General features: G+C 41.6%; 2 protein-coding genes across 3 annotated transcripts; one reads left to right on the plus strand and one right to left on the minus strand.

The window, feature by feature from the left end:
• Positions 1-5,043: 5,043 nt before the first annotated feature.
• Positions 5,044-7,300, minus strand: LOC139377304 (transcription cofactor HES-6-like). Of its 2 annotated transcripts, XM_071120321.1 has the most exons (4): positions 6,925-7,300; positions 6,741-6,827; positions 6,544-6,625; positions 5,044-6,173 (listed from the first exon to the last, which is right to left on the minus strand). In XM_071120321.1, the coding sequence occupies exons 1-4, from the start codon at positions 7,000-7,002 to the stop codon at positions 5,710-5,712; spliced, it is 711 nt and encodes a 236-aa protein (XP_070976422.1). In that variant the 5' UTR covers positions 7,003-7,300; the 3' UTR covers positions 5,044-5,709. The 2 variants fall into 2 exon arrangements, with proteins under 2 accessions (XP_070976422.1, XP_070976423.1); XM_071120322.1 differs by lacking the exon at positions 6,741-6,827 and having other exon boundaries at positions 5,050-6,173; positions 6,925-7,180.
• A 3,812-nt stretch (positions 7,301-11,112) lies between these two features.
• Positions 11,113-18,584, plus strand: LOC139376019 (integral membrane protein 2C-like). The gene is made up of 6 exons (XM_071118073.1): positions 11,113-11,373; positions 14,351-14,488; positions 14,797-14,985; positions 15,311-15,421; positions 15,899-16,052; positions 16,953-18,584. Exons 1-6 carry the CDS (start codon positions 11,281-11,283, stop codon positions 17,042-17,044), a joined length of 777 nt encoding a protein of 258 aa, XP_070974174.1. The 5' UTR covers positions 11,113-11,280; the 3' UTR covers positions 17,045-18,584.
• The last annotated feature ends 1,823 nt before the right edge of the window (positions 18,585-20,407 follow it).

Genomic DNA, 20,407 nt, shown 5'->3' on the forward strand with positions numbered 1-20,407 from the left:
TTTTACCCCCAATGGTTTCAAAGAGATACTCTATTTTTATACCAGAGAATAATATATGCTAGGAAAGCATATGTACAGTATATGTGTTTCTATGTTCTGAGTCTCACAATATAAATATAGGAAGAAACCAGCATAAGAGAACTAGGACCAATATACGTGTGTTTACGGTGTGTTTACTGACATATTCAATCACTCCCTATCTCAGTCTGTTGTCCCCACATGCTTCAAGATGGCCACCATTGTTCCTGTACCCAAGAAGGCAAAGATAACTGAACTAAATGACTACCACCCCGTAGCACTCACTTCTGTCATCATGAAGTGCTTTGAAAGACTAGTCAATGATCACCGCCACCTCACCGGCCACGCTAGACCCACTTCAGTTTGCATACCGCCCCAACAGGTCCACAGATGATGCAATCGCCATCGCACTGCACACTGCCTTATCCCATCTGGACAAGAGGAATACCTATGTAAGAATGCTGATCATTGACTACAGCTCAGCATTCAACACCATAGTACCCTCCAAGCTCATCATTAAGCTGGAGGTCCTGGGTCTCAACCCCGGCCTGTGCAATTGGGTCCTGGACTTTCTGATGGGCCGCCCCCAGGTGGTGAAGGTAGGAAACAACATCTCCACCTCGCTGACCCTCAACACTGGGGCCCCAAAAGGGTGCGTGCTCAGCCCCCTCCTGTACTCCCTGTTCACCCACGATTGCGTGGCCATGCACACCTCCAACACAATCATCAAGTTTGCAGACGACACAACAGTAGTGGGCTTGATTACCAACAACAACTAGACAGCCTACAGGGAGGAGGTGAGGGCACTCGGAGTGTGGTGTCAGGAAAACAACCTCTCACTCAACGTCAATAAAACAAAGGAGATGATCATGGACTTCCGGAAACAGCAGAGTGTGCACCTCCCTATCCACATCGAAGGGACAGCAGTGGAGAAGGTGGAAAGTTTTAAGTTCCTCTGCGTACACATCAACGACAAACTGAAATGGTCCACCCATACAGACAGTGTGGTGAAAAAGGTGCAACAGTGCCTCTTCAACCTCTTCAAACTCAGGAGACTGAAGAAATTTCGCTTGTCACCCAAAACCCTGACTAATTTTTACAGATCCACAACCGAGAGCATCCTGTCGGGCTATATCACAGCCTGGTACGGCAACTGCTCCTTCCTCAACCGCAAGGCTCTCCAGAGGGTGGTGTGGTCTGCACAACGCATCACCGGGGGCAAACTACCTGCACTCCTTGACACCTACAACACCCGATGTCACAGGAAGGCAAAAAAGATCATCAAAGACAACAACCACCCAAGCCACTCCCTGTTCACACCGCTACCATCCAGAAGGCAGGGTCAGTACAGAGGTGCATCAAAGCTGGGACCGAGAGAATGAAGAACAGCTTCTATCTCAAGGCCATCAGACTGCTAAACAGCAATCACTAACTCAGAGGCTGCTGCCTACATTGAGACCCAATCACTGGCCACTTTAACAAAGGGATCACTAGTCACTTTAAACAATGCAACTTTAAATAATGCCACTTAAATAATGTTTACACATATCTTACATTACTCATATCATATGTATATTCTGTATGTTATACCATCTATTGCACCTTGCCTATGTCGTTTGGCCATCGCTCATCCATATATTTATATGTACATATTCTCATTTACCCCTTTCAGATTTGTATGTATTAGGCAGTTGTTGGGGATTGTTAGATCACTTGTTAGATATTACTGCACTGTCGGAACCAGTAGCACTAGCATTTTGCCACACTCGTATTAACATCTGCTAACCATGTGTATGTGACCAATACAATTTGATTTGATTTGATAATGTGTTTGTTTTTGAAAGGTTTAATTTACAGGGTTCATAGTACAGTGTATTGGCTGACTAAAGAGTACAGTTGGTAGGGGAGGCTTATAGAGAAGGTGCTTTTTGTTCACCATTTTCTTTCTAGCCTGTTATTGATGGTTTGACCAAGCTATCAGGAAAGAGTGTCCTATAACACTGTTCTAGGATCAGCTTTCCCAAACACAAAGCATCCTGTTATAAGCTATCAGGCTTGCTGGCCTTGAAACAGTGTTTAAGAGCACACTAGTAGCAACACTTTCTGCATTGTAATATGGCTGGAATAGTTATTGGGTCTAAGCATTTGTCAGGACTCCTCCTTTGTCTAATTTTTGTATATTTTTTTATTTTAAGCACTGGAAACACACATTGTCTACCTGCATTTTCCCTAATAATTTCTTTACAGTGGGTCTTGTATGTCTCTGTATTTCTGTATTTCTTGTGTTGTTGGATAGTCACTTTAAAAAGTGTAAACACATTGGCTGTGTTAATGTGTTAATGTTTCGAAATAAAAGTCAAACATTTTAGCATTTAAATATATTTACGCTTCTAGCCTACTCTTTATGAAAACACAATAATCTGACATAAATGTAATCAAATCAAGTTGGTAACATACATTTATTTCATGACATATGTTAGGATACCTTTTTCGTGTTTGTGTGTATTCAGGATAAGGCCATTGTGGAAATACTTTCAGTGAAAATACGATCAATATTGAAGGATATCCCAGCAAGTTCTCCTTCTGATGTCAACAGCTCCTAAAGCTTTAGACCAAAGAGCCATTTTCATGTTTTTCCCGAGATCAATTCATTGCAACTCTTAAGTGATTTCAGTTCTTAATTAATTAGGTTAATTTCGGTAGATGGTGTAATGGACCATTAATGGCACGTTCTTTATTTGGGAGGACCTGAATGACTTGAGCAGTTACAGAAAATGGACTGTTGGTGAAATGATTGGCCATATGCTCACTTCACTAACTGTTCGAATTGAATGGCAGTGTGGCATTTCAAAATAGGCCTATCAGTCAAAATAGGGCTGTTAACCACCGCATGTTAGTTATTCCACCTTTTCCTGCAGTATAGAACATTTCATTCCGATTTGCCTAAAAATGTAAGAGGAGAGGGTCAAATAAAATCCTAATGCTCGCGACCAAAAGCCCATGGCTAGATGTTATCAGTGGAAACTGGACAGGAAGGCAGACAGACAGTGGGAGAGTTGGAAAGATTTTTGCACGGCTTTTAGTAGCTTGGATCAAAGCGGCCACGGTCATTCACATGCCTCGCCGTTCGCACCTCTCCCAATTTGATGATCAGGTGTGAATCTGGACAGTTTCCCTCCTGCGGTGATGGTCACCTCTGGGGTTCCGCTAATCTGGAGTCGGCTACATCGTAAACTGACAACAAACAGTCTGTGAATGTCTCCTAATAATGTGGATTTCAGGTAGAGAATTAATATACAATTCATCCAATTCATTATAGTCACCTTAGCTAGGCTATATGTTATAGAGAAGGTGTTGGATTGTTGATATGTGTTATTTAAACGCTAGCTAGGGTACTCTTGCAAATGAGCCATATAACTTACTGAACGTTGCGTATAGGCTAATGAAATGGCATTATAACTTATCTTTAGACTTTTTTTCACATGCATGAATATGTATTCGATTATAAAATGAGAAGAACAATTATCATTGGAATAACGAAATAGTCTTTAGAAAAACATTGTTTATCGTCTGTGGTTTGGAAAACTAAGAGAGGAATAACAGGGTCTTAACATGTTTATGTTGGTGGGAGTTGAGACGTTGCTAGTATATGGAGGTGTCAGAAGTGACACTTAGGGACATCAGAGAAACTTCCAAGGTGCCACTAGGTCGTCCACTGAACCCGAAGAGAAGCGCTTTCATATTCAGTGTAGGTATCTGTGGTGGGCTGTTGGGGGTCTGTTGAGATCTTTCATGCTCAAACAGTATACTTCTTCAAAGATTACAACACATGTGCTAGTGCTTTCTAATTTTGACTGAACGGGAGGTCATATTATCTGAGGTCATATTATCAAAGATGGTGGATAAATAAAGATGTCTTACTTGGAGTCTCGGTCGTTAACCGTTGGGAAAAAAAGGTCACAGTTCTGGTCTTCTTCAGGGTGGCTCTCTGTGTCTGGTCTGCTTAGTTCATTGTCTGGATATGAACCAGAAATAAATAGGGAGTGGGATGGCTCACTTTACGTTTCTTATATTACCCCACACAACCTAGCGGTGAACTAACATCTCATGATATTGACATCTCCTTGGCATATTTCAAGGAATCAAAGCTGTCAGAATATCAATGAAGGCCCAGCCATCAAATGAACCAGCTGTCAGATCTCACTGCATTGTAGAGAAGCCCCAAGGCAGACATTCTCACCTCATAATGGCCCACTGGCCCAGCTGTGCTAAAATAGGACTAAATTAAAACTTCCAAGCCTACCTTCACACACAAATGCCATACAAATGTTCATGTATGATTCAGATCTTAAAAACAATGCTACCAGTGTAAAGCTGAAATGTTATTACTGTGGAATGACTGTTTGAGTTTAGCAGGCAATCATTTTTGCCATTTCTGCTCCCTGTTTTAGAAGTGTGCTATGCAGTAGACTTCCTTGAATGGATCGATAGTCCATTACTTTGTGTTCAATTCTTCACAGCTGTCAAGTGTTGGTCCCATATTTTATGAGCTGAAATAAAAAAGCCCATAAAGTTTCTATAAGAACAAAATCTTATTTCTCTAAAATGTTGTGCAGAAAAATGTTTACATTCCTGTTAGTGAGCATTTCTCCTTTGCCAAGATAATCCATCCATCTGACAGGTGTGATATATCAAGAAGCTATTTTAAAAAACATGATCATTACACAAGTGCACCTTGTGCTGGGGACAATAAAAGGCCACCTTAAAATATGAAGTTTTGTCACCCAACACAATGCCACAGATGTCTCAAGTTTTGAGGGAGCCCTTTTGTGGGGAAAAACTCATTCCGATTGGCTGGGCCGGGCTCCCCAGTGGGTGGGCCTATGCCCTCCAAGGCCCACCCATGGCTGCACCACTGATTGACTGATTTCATTAAATGAACTGTAACTCAGTCAAATCTCTGCCATTGTTGCATGTTGCGTTTATATTTTTGTTTAGAATAAATAGGATAAACTGAGTCCAATATGAAGAGAAAATGCTTTTAATAAAATTAACTAAGTCAGTGTTTGACAATTTATGTCTGAAATGAGATATGGACATGACATAATCAGGCACAAACACTTACAAAACGGTGTATTATGTTACAGACTAATGTTACATTTATTTTCCTCAACCTAAACATATAAAATAATTTACACATTACTATGTGTGGTTTAATGGGACAGGTAATTTTCTATACAGCCATTCTATTAACAATTACATATTTACATCTGCATTCAGGCCTACTGTACCCTCCCTTCACTGAAGGTAAATAAACCACCTATATCTGGCAAAAAGACATCTCAGATCTATAACAATGTGGAATTATTCAAAGTTGAACTATTACATACAATTAATTCATTAAATAGCTTGAATACATATTAGTTGTTCAAACGCATTATTAGAATGGTTCAAATACAAAAAAGAGCTTTTTAAAATGATGCCACCTCTAGCCTATTTGCAACACTTTGCATTGCCAAGTGAAGTTATAGTGTCCCACTTCACATGCTAGTCCTACAAAATCTCTCATCCAACAGCCTAACAACATTCCAAGGAATTTGATCTTCAGCATTACAGAATAAAACCCAATATACAAGAACTATTGCAGGCTATTCCTCTAGTACAGGACAGTTGTAGGCCTCATTTGGGGCTCTACCAGGGTCTCCACATGGACTCGGAATAAGCCGCTGTGGGCATGTTCAGAACATCCTGGTTCTCAGCGTCCACAGAGATGTGGTTCTGCTCAGAGTCAGTCTCCTCCAGATCCGAGCACAGGTCATCGCTGGAGGTAGTGGAGGGCGCCGGGGAGAGGGCTGAGGAGCTGCCGCTGGAGATGCTCTTTCCCCCAGGGGAGACCAGTGCTGCGTATATGCCCTCAGAACTGGGCCAAGTGCTGTTACTGTTAGTGGAGCAGTCTGTCATGATATCTTGGATCATCACCTGGAATTTGTCCTCGTCGTTTAGGGGCATACATTCGAGGAGGTGGTTCAAGAGCTCTGCCGCAATGGTCACGTCAATTCCAGGGCAGTTGGACACGAAGGTGTGCACCTCATGCATGCACTGGATGTAGCCCGCAGCAAACCTTTCGTGTGCTTCCCGGTTCACAGTGTCCACCTCTGACAAAGCACAGACAGAAAGGTACATTTATAACCATCTTCATTTTATCACCCTGTTGCAGGAGAACTTACTGCAATGCATGAAATGTAACACATGCTGTGTATTTGAGGTTTAAAAATTTATTCTGAAGTTTGTTATTAACGCTTTGAAATTTCAGACTTGAATCAACCTCTACAAAAATGTCCATTAATTATAATCCACATAATTCACATTTCCTGTTGCCGCTGGATTATGTTCCTGCTGTAGCAAACTGTTTTAAATTAAGATCCTACATATGTAGGCCTACACACTACTTTCCACTAGTTGTATGAAATGTCCACGTGCATAATACCATCGCGTGCATAAACCTAGCCTATGGGCCTATCTTACCTTGTGCTCGGCTTTGAATGATACTCTCCACTCGTTTCACAGTCATCTCCAGCACTTCGGCGTTCTCCATCTTTAATTGTAACTGTGAATGTCAGATTGATCAAATGTAAATAACTGGTTTACAATGTAACGACAATAGGCTACACAAAGAGAGGGAGAGTGTCAGATAACGTGACATAGAATGTGCAAAAACGTACATCTGTGTCTGCGAGCAGAACTCGGAGTTCTTGCAAACTTTCATTGATGCGAGCCCGTCTCTTTTTCTCAACCAACGGTTTTCTGGTCTGAAAAAAACCCAAACATTGACCGCACATGAATAAATTATATTAAGTTACACTAAATAACACTCAATACACAACAATCAGCGATACTTTGGCCTACCTTTCTGTCCACTTTAATGCCATAGTATTCACCCTCGTCTCTTCTCAGTCCGTTTTTATTATTGGGAGTGGGGGCCATGTTGGAGAAGTTTAACCCAGACACTGCCAAAAACGGAGGGTTGATAAATCCACACGACCGTTACACACCGTGAATGGGACAGATGGCCTCCGGTCCCTGTTGCAAACAAAGCCAAACTGTACTTGTGCAGACGGGCACTTGATTTGTTATGCAGCCTCAAGCGCAACGATAGTGCCAGTAGTAGGTATTTATAACGCCTCACCCAATTTACATGTGAATAGAGGGGCTGACTACGCGAGCAGAAGATTGTTGAGCGCAATGCGAATCAGCCAATCGCTGGTCTAGCATTTTGTCCTCTGAGCGCTATGGCAGTTGTCGGCAGAGAGAGAGAGAGAGGACTTGGCTCGACCGTAAGAGGGCTATTCTTTGGTTTGTGTCCCGGCCCGAAATAGTTTATTATTTCATAACCCACCATTCTAGTAGTGCTCCTGAGACCAATATGTTTTGAAAGAGATGGAATGAAATTATGATAATAAATAGCAAAGAGACAGTATTTTATCGTCAACTTTAAAAACAGCATTATAGGCCTATAACTTTACTTAACACATAAAACCAATATTTATTGAATTAGCAAATATAAAAGGCTAAGTAAAAAAAATACCTAAAGGATCATTTTGAATGTGCCCTATAAATGTTTTATATCGTAGGCCTACTCACCATACCTTACAACTCAAACAAGCACTTAGCCTCGTCACAACCAATTGCCAAATGCCATTAGCCTCTTGCAACAGTCACAGACAATTCTCATGGTATGTCATTAGTCACCTTTACGTGTATTTCAAGTTTAATTGTGGGCCATTGCATATGCTGTCCAAAGTTGAGGCCAATTCCAACCCAATCCAACACAATTAACAGAATGGGACATTAAATCAAATCAAAGTTTATTTGTCACGTGCGCCGAATACAACAGGTGTAGTAGACCTTACAGTGAAATGCTTACTTACAGGCTATAATCAATAGTGCAAAAAAGGTATTAGGTGAACAATAGGCAAGTAAAGAAATAAAACCACAGTAAAAAGACAGGCTAAAGACAGTAGAGAGGCTATAAAAGTAGCGAGACTACATACAGACACCGGTTAGTCACGCTGATTGAGGTAGTATGTACATGTAGATATGGTTAAAGTGACTATGCATATATGATGAACAGAGAGTAGCAGTAGTGTAAAAGAGGGGTTGGGGGGGGGCAAACACAATGCAAATAGTCCGGGTAGCCATTTGATTACCTGTTCAGGAGTCTTATGGCTTGGGGGTAAAAACTGTTGAGAAGCCTTTTTGTCCAAGACTTGGCACTCCGGTACTGCTTGCCATCAAATCAAATCAAATGTATTTATATAGCCCTTCGTACATCAGCTGATATCTCAAAGTGCTGTACAGAAACCCAGCCTAAAACCCCAAACAGCAAGCAATGCAGGTGTTGAAGCACGTTGGCTAGGAAAAACTCCCAAGAAAGGTCAAAACCGAGGAAGGAACCAGGCTATGAGGGGTGGCCAGTCCTCTTCTGGCTGTGGAGATTATAAAAGAACATGGCCAAGATGTTCAAATGTTCATAAATGACCAGCATGGTCAAATAATAATAATCACAGTTTTTGTCAAGGGTGCAGCAAGTCAGCATCTCAGGAGTAAATGTCAGTTGGCTTTTCATAGCCGATCATTAAAAGTATCTCTACCACTCCTGCTGTCTCTAGAAGGTTGAAAACAGCAGGCCTGGGACAGGTAGCACGTCTGGTGAACAGGTCAGGATTCCATAGCCGCAGGCAGAACAGTTGAAACTGGAGCAGCAGCACAGCCAGGTGGACTGGGGACAGCCAGGAGTCATCATGCCAGGTATTCCTGAGGCATGGTCCTAGAGCTCAGGTCTTCCGAGAGAGAGAAAGAAAGAGAGAATTAGAGAGAGCATACTTAAATTCACACAGGACACCGGATAAGACAGGAGAAGTACTCCAGATATAACAAACTGACCCTAGCCCCCAGACACATAAACTACTGCAGCATAAATACTGGAGGCTGAGACAGGAGGGGTCAGGAGACACTGTGGCCCCATCCGATGATACCCCCGGACAGGGCCAAACAGGAAGGATATAACCCCACCCACTTTGCCAAAGCACAGCCCCCACACCACTAGAGGGATATCTTCAACCACCAACTTACCATCCTGAGACAAGGCCGAGTATAGCCCACAAAGATCTCCGCCACGGCACAACCCAAGGGGGGGCGCCAACCCAGACAGGAAGGTCACATCAGTGACTCAACCCACTCAAGTGACGTACCCCTCCTAGGAACGGCATGAAAGAGCAGCAGTAAGCCAATGACTCAGCCCCTGTAATAGGGTTAGAGGCAGAGAATCCCAGTGGAAAGAGGGGAACCGGCCAGGCAGAGACAGCAAGGGCGGATCGTTGCTCCAGAGCCTTTCCGTTCACCTTCACACTCCTGGGCCAGACTACACTCAATCATATGACCCACTGAAGAGATGAGTCTTCAGTAAAGACTTAAAGGTTGAGACCGAGTTTGCATGGGTAGGCAGACCATTCCATAAAATTGAGCTCTATAGGAGAAAGCCCTGCCTCCAGCTCTTTGCTTAGAAATTCTAGGGACAATTAGGAGGCCTGCGTCTTGTGACCGTAGCGTACTTGTAGGTATGTACGGCAGGACCAGATCAGAGAGATAGGTAGGAGAAAGCCCATGTAATGCTTTGTAGGTTAGCAGTAAAACCTTAGAATCATCCCTTGCCTTGACTGGAAGCCAGTGTAGGGAGACTAGCACTGGAGTAATATGATCAAATTTGTAGGTTCTAGTCAGGATTCTATCAGCCGTATTTAGCACTAACTGAAGTTTATTTAGTGCTTTATCCGGGTAGCCGGAAAGTAGAGCATTGCAGTAGTCTAACCTAGAAGTAACAAAAGCATGGATTCATTTTTCTGCATCATTTTTGGACAGAAAGTTTCTGATTCTTGCAATCTTACATAGATGGAAAAAAGCTGTCCTTGAAACAGTCTTGATATGTTCGTCAAAAGAGAGATCAGGGACCAGAGTAACGCCGAGGTCCTTCACAGTTTTATTTGAGACAACTGTACAACCATTAAGATTAATTGTCAGATTCAACAGAAGATCTCTTTGTTTCTTGGGACCTAGAACAAGCATCTGTTTTGTCCGAGTTTAAAAGTAGAAGGTTTGCAGCCATCCACTTCCTTATGTCTGAAAACACAGGCTTCTAGCGAGGGCAATTTTGGGGCACATGGGCTCCATCCATGCTTCTGTTTATTGAGAAGTGTACAATTAATTTTAGATAATATTGTTTTCTCTCCGTTTGTGCTCTATTCCTCTATACAGATCTGACAGACATACAGACATCTCATACACTGCTAGAGAGGTTGTTATTATCTCATATGAATAGTTCATTACTGCTCAGTAGGAAGATGCACATACGATATGGCCTTTATAAGAATAAAACAGCCCTTAAACCAAATAAAGTGTTACCACAACTTTTTCCACAGTGTGACATCACACCTTATATAGCTTAGGTCAGTGTACCTTTATCAGTTACTATACCAACTGAATTTTGCTCTGCCCGGAGTTCCCCTAAAGTACCCCCTCATGTGTATTTTACCAGTAAGCCTGTGGTCTCAAGAGTCTTCTCAAGTACCCCTGTGGATGGGCAGAGTACCCCCAAGGGTCCTAGTACCCCTGGTTGGGAACCCCTGATTATAAATGTGTGGTTACATTCACATACTCTCACATATCCAATTTCCCGTCAATAAAGAGATAATTTGAGTATCACTCCTGTATATGAGTATCATTATAGACTTCCGGAATATCAGAGCCTATTGAGGAAAATCAGCAGAGAAAAAACGATAAAAATAAGATAAGGAAGTTATACCCATATCTGGTGCAAAACTTCAAAATAAAAGTCCCTGAATGAATCTCGCAAATAAACCCCTATTTCTGAATCGAATTCATGCAGTGAATTCAGGTGCAAAATTGTTTATAGTCCAGAAATATCGATACAAACATCAATCAAATTATTATAAAACATAATAACATCGACAACAGGTTAATAAAAGCAACATGTTGATCAAGCCATATGGATGTCGACTCTTACTTTGAAATGCGATTGGGGTCTGATTTTTTTCCGAGTCCTACACAGAATTGTTCGTCACTGCTACGCTCATCTGAGGTCAGAGAGGAGCCTGATACGACGGGGGCGAGAGAACAGTGCAACTATATAATCTACCAGTGTCGAATGAGGAAGTCAGTGTAGTGAAAAAGATAAAACATACAAAGATGGTGAAGATAACTTTCCAGCCGATCACGGCGCAGAAACCAGAGAAGGAGCTCGATGGAGACAAAGCCGAGATTCTCATGCCCTATGAACACGTGAGTTCAGCGTCTCTTTTCTTTGTTCCATGATGTATTGACAGCGTTGGGGTAAAAATAGGGATGTTTTGCTGACCAATGCAATAATTAGATTATATCAGGGCTATGTTTTCTTATTTGCGTTATAGTTCAATCGTTCACAATTTGTTCATGTAGCCTAATGATTGCGTTGATGTAAATTGCAAAATATATTAAAAGTCCAAAAGAGCCCATAACATCAGTTGTAGACTAATTTGCATAGTAGGCTACCACGATATAATTTAGGCTACTGTTACAGTATCATGTGTTACTACTACTGTTACTAGAAATTATACACTGCTGCTGTGAAAGCGCTGGAAACACGCATACAAAGTAGCCTAACCTTTTAAAATCGATACAAGCTAGCCAGCGAAGCCGGAGGATGTTGACATTACGTCACCTTGTGAGGCTAGCTGGGGACACTGCAGATAACTCGGTGTGCAGCAGACGTAACCACGAATCGTAGGCTGGCTATCCTAGACCATGCTACTCGAGCAATTACTATGTTTATCTAAAACTTCCAAGACAACACGTTATTAGGTTGATATTGGGAAGTTGAATCTTCTCGACAGTCTGTAAATTGTGCAAACAAATGGGGACGTTATCGCTGCGTTATGGTTACGTCACCGAGGTGTTTTTCCCAAGCAAATCCAGCAGGCACCTGCGCAGTTGGGCTGTTTTTAGAAATAAGGGTGCATGTATTTCAATAGTGTAGTGGGATTTCCTTTCCTTGTGTCATTGCCCTCGTCTATGCAGTCTGCACTGATCTAAAAATACTTCCCAGGTGCAATATGCTAGAAGAAAGTCATACTTTGGTTGGCTTTCATCTGTTCTCTTCTTTTAAATCGGATAAAGGAGATGAGGAAAGGAAGTGACACTTGTTGAGAGAGTCATAAGAAATATGCATTTGGTTACAGCTGTCAGGGAGCTGCTAAAAGGGTGGCCATACTGCATTTGCATAGAAAGCCTCCCACACTGTTGTGTCTATATGAAGCTGCTCAATATGTTAGCACTGACATCACAGTTATAGGTCTGTCTGTCATTAGAGTGCACCTAGATGGGATATTGTCAGGCAGGCTAATACAATTCATAGTAAATCTGAAACTTATGCTGAACATTAAATTGTATTTCTGCAAGTGACAGAATCCATGCATTTACAGCTTTGCAGTTGAACTGTCAATCTAAGCAACTGTAGGAGCTAGATAACTCTACCCTCATCCATCAGATTCAGAAATGGTCAACATTGACTTGATTATGACCCCAAAATGGATGTGAGTTTCTAGGCTCTAGAAATTAGGCTGTATTTTGCTAGTCAGATTAGTTAGCTCAAGTAAGATCGAATCTAGATCTGACGTAGAACTACACTGAACAGAAATATAAACGCAACGTTTAAGGTGTTGGTCCCATGTTTCATGAGCTGAAAAAAAAATCCCTTTTAGTTTCCATATGCACAATAAGTTTATTTCTCTAAAATGTTGTGCTTACGTTTTTTTTAATATCCCCGTTAGTGAGCATTTCTGCTTTGCCAAGACAATCCATCCATCTGACAGGTGTGGCATATTAAGAAGCTGATTAAACATCATGAACATTACACAGGTGCACTTTGTACTGGGGACAATAAAAGGCCACTTTAAAATGTGCAGTTCTGTCACACAACAGGGGAAGGGGCTAATATTTCTGTATGTAAAACTCATTCTGATTGGCTGGCCCTGGCTCCCCATCCCAAGTTTCCTCCCAGGCCCACCCATGGCTGCACCCCTGCCTAGTCATGGGAAATCCATAGATTAGGCCCTAATGCATTTATTTAAATTGACTGATTTATTTATATGAACTTTAACTCAGTCAAATCTTTGAAATTGTTGCATTTATATATTTTTGTTCAGTATACATCTGTGTTTGGCAAGTCCCAATCTGAAGGTGTGAGATCGTGTACCTCAAATGAATGACATGGTTATGATTTTGACGTCATGTAGGGAGGTGGGAGACAGGGGATGCTCGCAAAGGAGACGTGTGGATACCAAATCTGTATGTGTGTGTATAAGGATTATTAATACCAAATCTGGCTTGAGATTCCACTTCCACGCAATCACTGTGATCACTCCCTCCCACTGGAGGTGTGTGTGATGTAACGCTGTCACAGCTACAAGTAGGGCATGTGGAAGTCGAGTCCTAAGAATAGAACTCCCAGACAACCGTGACAGCCTCCCTCGCCATCACTCGGCAAGCACAACGCAATCTGCCTCATCCCTTTTGATCCTCCATAGTCCCTAGCAACTGTGTGTGGGTACCGTTTCTAGGTGGCGAGTAGTGTGTCGCTAATAGCAAACAGATTGACGGTAGGCCTGAGAGACTGGGGGTGGGCAGTTGGGATGACAAGGCATCTTCAGCATCTCTAGCCTTCAGCCTATATTATAAAACAGATTTATTTCTGCTCTGATCAATGTGACTATCTGCTTATCTATTACCACCAACATTGAGTGAAACGGAAACTGCTCTTTCATAGTGGGAGCATCTTGCTGATGAATCAAATCAAATTTTATTTGTCACAGGCGCTGACTACAACAGGTGTAGTAGACCTTATTGTGAAATGCTTTACTTACAAGCCCTTAACCAACAATGCAGTTCAAGAAATAGAGTTAAGAAAATATTTACTAAATAAACTAAAGTAAAAAATAAAATAAAAAGTAACACAATAAAATTGCATAACAAAAAAGAGGTAATATACAGAGGGTACCAGTACTGAGTAAATGTGCGGGGGTACAGGTTAGTTGAGGTAATTTGTACATGTAGGTAGCGGTAAAGTGACTAAGCATAGATAATAAACAACAAGTAGCGGTAAAAACAAGGGGGGGGGGATGTAAATAGTCTGGTTGTCCATTTGATTAATTAACTCTTAAGTTTAATAATTGTATCTGACATTGGCCTGTAGGTCTGACCTGTATATTGTTTCTTTCTCCAGGAGGAGCTGGTTCTTCCCCTGAGGCCAAAGCAGTCTCATCTGAACGGGCTGTGTTGTCTCACCTTTGGCCTGGTGGTCTTCATGTCAGGACTGGTGCTGGCCTCCATATACGTCTACCGGTACTACTTCATACAACAGGTATACTACTATACTGCACCACTCTGCACTCCACTATACAACTACCACTAGTACCTCCTATTTTATACCACAGGTCAGATATTATACTATTTTTGCATACTACCTTACAACTATACTACTTTATACTACACTATACTACTGTACAACTGCCAGTAGTAGCTACTATTACATCATACCTCACATGTTCAATCATACAGACAGATTGGTTCTGATTGAAGAAATGATGCTTGCTATAGATATACCACAGATGGATATCCCCATGACTATACTAACCCTGCTCTGCTCTGTTCTCCCTCTGTGTGTTCTAGATTCCTGAGGACAGCCTGTTCCACTGCAGGGTTCTGTATGAGGACTCTGTGTACGCCCCCCTGCACGGCAGACAGGAGCTGGAGGAGAACGTGGGCATCTACCTGGATGACAACTACGAGCAGATCAGCGTGCCCGTGCCCCACTTCGGAGGGAGCGACCCCGCAGACATCATCCATGACTTCCAGAGGGTAAGTCATCCCTATGCCTGTCCCACACACTCATTGTGTAGTGTGATACAAGGTGGCCATTTTGTGTCCAAATGCTCGCCCATTGGTATACATATGAGAATAGGATTCTGGAGGACATGTCTATTAGGGTCAGTGGTCTATAAGGCAATGAACGTTTTATGTGATCATGTAGACCTTACTGTGAAATGCATACTTACAAGCCCTTAACCAACAATGCAGTTTTAAGAAAATAGAGTTAAGAAAATAATTACTAAATGAACAAAAGTTTTTATTATTTTTTATTAAAAAAACATGATTCATGTTTTGTTGTCATTTCTAATTCCAGGGTCTGACTGTGTACCATGACATTGCCCTGGACAAGTGTTACGTGATTGAGCTCAACACCACCCTGGTCATGCCACCAAGGAACCTCTGGGAGCTGCTGGTCAACGTCAAGGTACGCTATTGTGTTGTATCTGGGTTAGGTCTGTCAGAGGAAAACTGTTTGTGTGTGTGTGGCTGTCCATCAGAGGGACAGTCTGCCCATGCATATTTATTATACAAAAGGACATTGCGGTCATGTGTACCGTCTGTCCTGTGAAGGGCATTGTACTAACGGAGGGTTTCCAACTGGCGTTCCGCGGGCCGAACTTTGTATACAGTAATAAAAAAAAACACGAAATCAGCTCCAAGTGATTTTAATTTAAGTAGTCTGTTCCTAAGTAGTCCCATGTATAATAGAGAGACATGACATTATCGTATACAAATGTAAGCAAGGTTTGAAATGATTGTTTTAGTCAAACATTAAATCTGTTTGTGATTCTTGTGGTCAATTTACAGTCTACATATGATTTGTAATTATGTTCCGGGCCATCCGCTAGTTGATGATCCCTGTACTAATGTATGTGTTTGTGTTTCTCTCCCTCTCCAATAGAAGGGGACTTATCTGCCCCAGACCTACATTATCCAGGAGGAGATGGTGGTGACGGGGAGGGTGAGGAACATGAGACCGCTGGGGCCCTTTATCCACCGGCTCTGCTACGGCAAAGACACCTACCGCCTCAAACGCCGACGCGACGCACGTCGACGTAAGTACAACACACACACACCAACAACACATCATTGTTCCTTCTGTCTCACACATCCACATACACTTTCACACACATTTCACACACAGATGTCCTTGTCAACATGAGATGCATGTAAGTACTAGGTCATCAGTTAGGCTCTTCCTGTCCTGCACAGAGGAGAGGAGAACAAAGGGTCGTGTGTTTCACAGTAGTCACTGAGTCAGTCCGAATCCATGGGCTGGCTGACTGTCTGGTGACACCCCTCATCACAGAGGAAACGGAGATGGCCAGGTCCATATCGGTGCTTCCTGTGCTGGCTCAGAGAGAGAGTGAGAGAGTGTGTGGGCTCTGCCAGGCGCTTGCCTCCCACTGTATGAGTTCTAAGTGACCTCCGCACACAGATCCTTCTTGATCACCATGTCAGAACCATCGTGTGTGTGTGTGCATGTGAGTCATTTTTCCAACACACCACGCAGGTCCAATGATCAGACAGCGTGCGTGGGGGAGGAAGTGATGCGTAGTAGTGATGTGCTCCTTGAGCCTCTGTGATTGGCGAGTTGTAAAACCAGAGCATTGATGTAACATGCTTCCTCTGAGCACATATATGGGCTGACGAGCAACTACATTGATCCACGATAAGGCTGGTACTGGTAGTCATGGTAACAGTGAGGTAGGCAGTGGGATCCCCCTCAACTGTTTATATTGTTCAATATCTAGTCTTCAGAGGATGATACCATAATGGTTATTAGGCACCTACTATGTTGACATATGGGGAGTTACCTCTGTAACCCAGCAAAGCAATAGCACCATAGATATCCCAAACCCTATGGATCATATATCATAAGTATAACATCATTGAACATGACACATAAAACTGTGTGTAAGCTTACCTCTTCCATTCTTCTCTCCCTCCTCCAGGCATCAACAAGCGTGAGGCGAGGAACTGCCACAGCATCCGTCACTTTGAGAACACCTTTGTCGTTGAGACAGTGATCTGCGACAGGGTCTAAATACTGAGAAAGAAGATGGCCACCCTACACCACCAAGCCCACTCTGAAACCATACCTCGCGCATCCCTTAGGCTTTATATTGCACTTTAAAAAGCATGTGTTTGTCCAATAGTTTTTTTATTTGAATGTTGTTTTTTTTATTCCTTTTTTGTCTCAAGTTGAATTGTTGTTTACTGCTCTGGTGTTGTTTCTATTATTTGTTTGTTTTTTGTATTCCAATGATCTGTATATTTCGATAATGTCGGTAATGCGATGAATATGTAGCTTTTTTGTTTGGGATTTCATGTCATGTTGTTGCACTGATGTTTTTTATTTGTATCGATTTGAAGTCGACGCCAGCATAATCAGATGAGTTGTCTTAGGTTTTTACTTCAATCGATTCAGATTGAGTTAGTCCTTTCTGTATAGTACTTCTAACCCTGTGCAGTGTGTGTGACAGTGAGGAGAATTGGGCGTTACGATGCTGCGTGTGTTGTGCACACACACATGTTTTTATTTGTCTCTTGGTTCAACCAAATGAACCCATGATGATGTCTTGTTTTGGATGTCCAGAAATACCGAAACATACCTCATATATTTTAGATGTTTTTTTTCGCCTGCAATTTAAATCATCAATTGTTTGTGTATGTATTCTGCATCGTTCCTATAAGCAATATATACTGTATATGGATTTTTCTTGGATTTCATATTCAAATGTGCATAGATTTTTATCTGAGCTTCTTTTGTGATTGAATGATAATTTCTCTATGGTTTGTCCCTCTTGTGGTATCTTCCACTGGTTGACTCTCTGGGTCTCACATGGCTTTAGACTGTATAAAGTAGCAGTGCTTAGGACGGGCCAACGGAACCAAATTTATAGTCACTAACGCTATGTTGAGTCCTGAGTGTGTTACTTAGGCATATATAGATTATCTACAGATGTAGCCTCTTAATTTGATCAAGAAGAACATTCCTGAAATGTAAAACTTGTGTATTTGAGGTTTAAAAAAGGCTTCTGAAGTTTGAAATGTCAGACATTTTCTGTATCAACACCTACAAAAAAATATAATTTACATTTCCTGTTTGCTGCAGGATTATTTTCTTTCTGTAGCAAACTGGCTCAAATTAAAATCCTACATCTGTACATTTGGATAGGTTTTAGAGTTGAACTCTTTCTTTCGGTGTGTGTCTTTCTGGCTACGTCCTGATTCTGAGAGGGAGTGTGTAAGTGCACACTTCAGGAGAAGGGTGGAGAATTAGATGCAGCCGCCCTCTTTCTCCTGTCTTAGTAGTGGGCTTGGCCTCTTGTCTGCAGTTGAGTCCTTGTAGCCAGTCTCCATCCCCACTATCCAGACTATCTCTCTATTGCATGCCTGTTTCTCTCAACCTTTTTTTACAATCAATCTACTGTATGATAGAGAAATTCTGTTGCTGTTTTAAAGGGGACCTACTGTATGATATAGGCTTTCATGATCTGTCCCCTTCTGACTCGCCATGCTGTACAGTCATTTAGCTTATAATTGCGTATCTTACTACCTAATAAATAATCATGTAAAACATCCTTTCTTTGATTTTTCATTGTCGTGTGTTTTAGACAAACAAATAAACTTAGAATACAAGGGATATCATGGGTACCAAAATCTACAATGTTTCATATTTATCTTAAATAAAAATATAACAATTTCCGCAAAACACCATTAACTCAAGCACAGAAGTCAAACCAATTACCAATAATCATCGAAAATGACATTGCTACATTTCAACTACATCTCCCTTCAGAGGAAGACATTCAAGAGCTTTATAAAAAAAACGTTCTAAAACATGTATATAGACCGAAGCTGCAATGTAACTTGTAATAGACATTTGGTGCATGAATTATGTATCTAGGACACTTCAGGGATATTAGTGACATCTCTCTCTCCTGCCACACAAACTGCACACACTCAACACAAGTAAAAAAAAAATCCCCACAACATCCAAACATGACAGAAGTCAATTTCACAAGGGAAGCGAGACTAAGCGATACAGTACAAATGCGTGTGCTTCTTATGTCAACACCCTACCAAAGTCATTTCCTGACATTTGTCGTTTGACGTATCACACGCATACACAAATACAGCATGTGTAAGAACAACTTAGCATGCGCCATGTTAACACGTTCATGACCATCTACAGTGCCTTCAGAAAGTTACCATTTTGTTGTGTTACAGCCTTAAAAAACTCTTAAAGATCGGACCATTTTTTTCAATTTTCGCCTAAAATGACATACCCAAATCAACTGCCTGTAGCTCAGGCGGTGAAGCAAGGCTATGCATATTCTTGATAGCATTTGAAAGGAAACACTTTGAAGTTTGTGGAAATGTGAAATTAATGTAGGAGAACAATGCACTTTAGATCTGGTAAAAGAAAAACCAACCGTTTCTTTGTATTGTTTTTGTACCATCATCTTTGAAATGCAAGAGAAAGGCCATAATGTATTATTCCAGGCCAGATGCAATTTAGATTTTGGCCACTAGATGGCAGCAGTGTATGTGCAAAGTTTTAGACTGATCCAATGAACCATTGTATTTCTGTTCAACATTTTGTATCAAGTCTGCCCAAATGTGCCTAATTGTGTTATTAACTTTTCAAGTTCATAACTGTGCACACTCCTGAAACAATAGCATTATATTATTTCACTGTAATAGTTACTGTAAATTGGACAGTGCAGTTAGATTAACAAGAATTTAAGCTTTCTGCCAATATCAGATATGTCTATGTCCTGGGAAATGTTCTTGTTACTTATAACCTCATGCTAATCGCATTAGCCTACGTTAGCTCAACCGTCCCGTGGGGGACCAACTGATCCTGGAGAAGCTTTCATTAAAAATGGATTAAATTGACTTTTGCCCTCACCCAGCTACACATGATTCCTCATAATAACAAATATGCTTTTAGCACCATCTCTAGTGTCAGTGGCGTACCGCAGTTTCTGGGCCCCCGCAAGGTCTGAGCAAGACTCTCCCCCCCCAAACAAAAATAGTAGTATTCCATGGGGCAAAGATAAACATGTGCAGTTTTATAGCTAACCTCATGTTATTCTGCACATTGTGCAATGGGCCAGAGAGAAAAATATGCAGTGCAGAGAGGGTACCTATAGTGGGTGGTTTTGTATGTGATTTTGGACATCTCTGGAGGGCTGGGATGGACTGACTGACCTATTAACTGACTGATTAACAGACTGACGGACGCTGAACTACTGCAGCTTTCAGAGCTGGAGGTTGAAAGATAAAGGCATTTCCTCTTTTAGCAGTTCTTGTTTATGCCAGCTTCTAAGTTGTACTCAAGCTGTGCAATTGTTGACAACTGTGAGACAGAAGTGACTGTAAATGTGGAAGATTGTGC

Source organism: Oncorhynchus clarkii, chromosome 20 (assembly GCF_045791955.1).
Source record: "Oncorhynchus clarkii lewisi isolate Uvic-CL-2024 chromosome 20, UVic_Ocla_1.0, whole genome shotgun sequence".
NCBI classification, from domain to species: Eukaryota; Metazoa; Chordata; class Actinopteri; order Salmoniformes; family Salmonidae; genus Oncorhynchus; species Oncorhynchus clarkii.

Bases quoted from the DNA above. Each gene is read 5' to 3' on its own strand.
- LOC139377304 (XM_071120321.1), bottom strand. From the start codon at position 7,002: ATGGCCCCCACTCCCAATAATAAAAACGGACTGAGAAGAGACGAGGGT. The intron at 6,828-6,924 runs GTAGGCCAAAGT...GGTTTTTTTCAG, and splicing joins GCATTAAAGTGGACAGAAAG to ACCAGAAAACCGTTGGTTGA. The intron at 6,626-6,740 runs GTACGTTTTTGC...TGACATTCACAG, and splicing joins TTCTGCTCGCAGACACAGAT to TTACAATTAAAGATGGAGAA.
- LOC139376019 (XM_071118073.1), top strand. From the start codon at position 11,281: ATGGTGAAGATAACTTTCCAGCCGATCACGGCGCAGAAACCAGAGAAG. The intron at 11,374-14,350 runs GTGAGTTCAGCG...TTCTTTCTCCAG, and splicing joins TTCTCATGCCCTATGAACAC to GAGGAGCTGGTTCTTCCCCT. The intron at 15,422-15,898 runs GTACGCTATTGT...CCTCTCCAATAG, and splicing joins AGCTGCTGGTCAACGTCAAG to AAGGGGACTTATCTGCCCCA.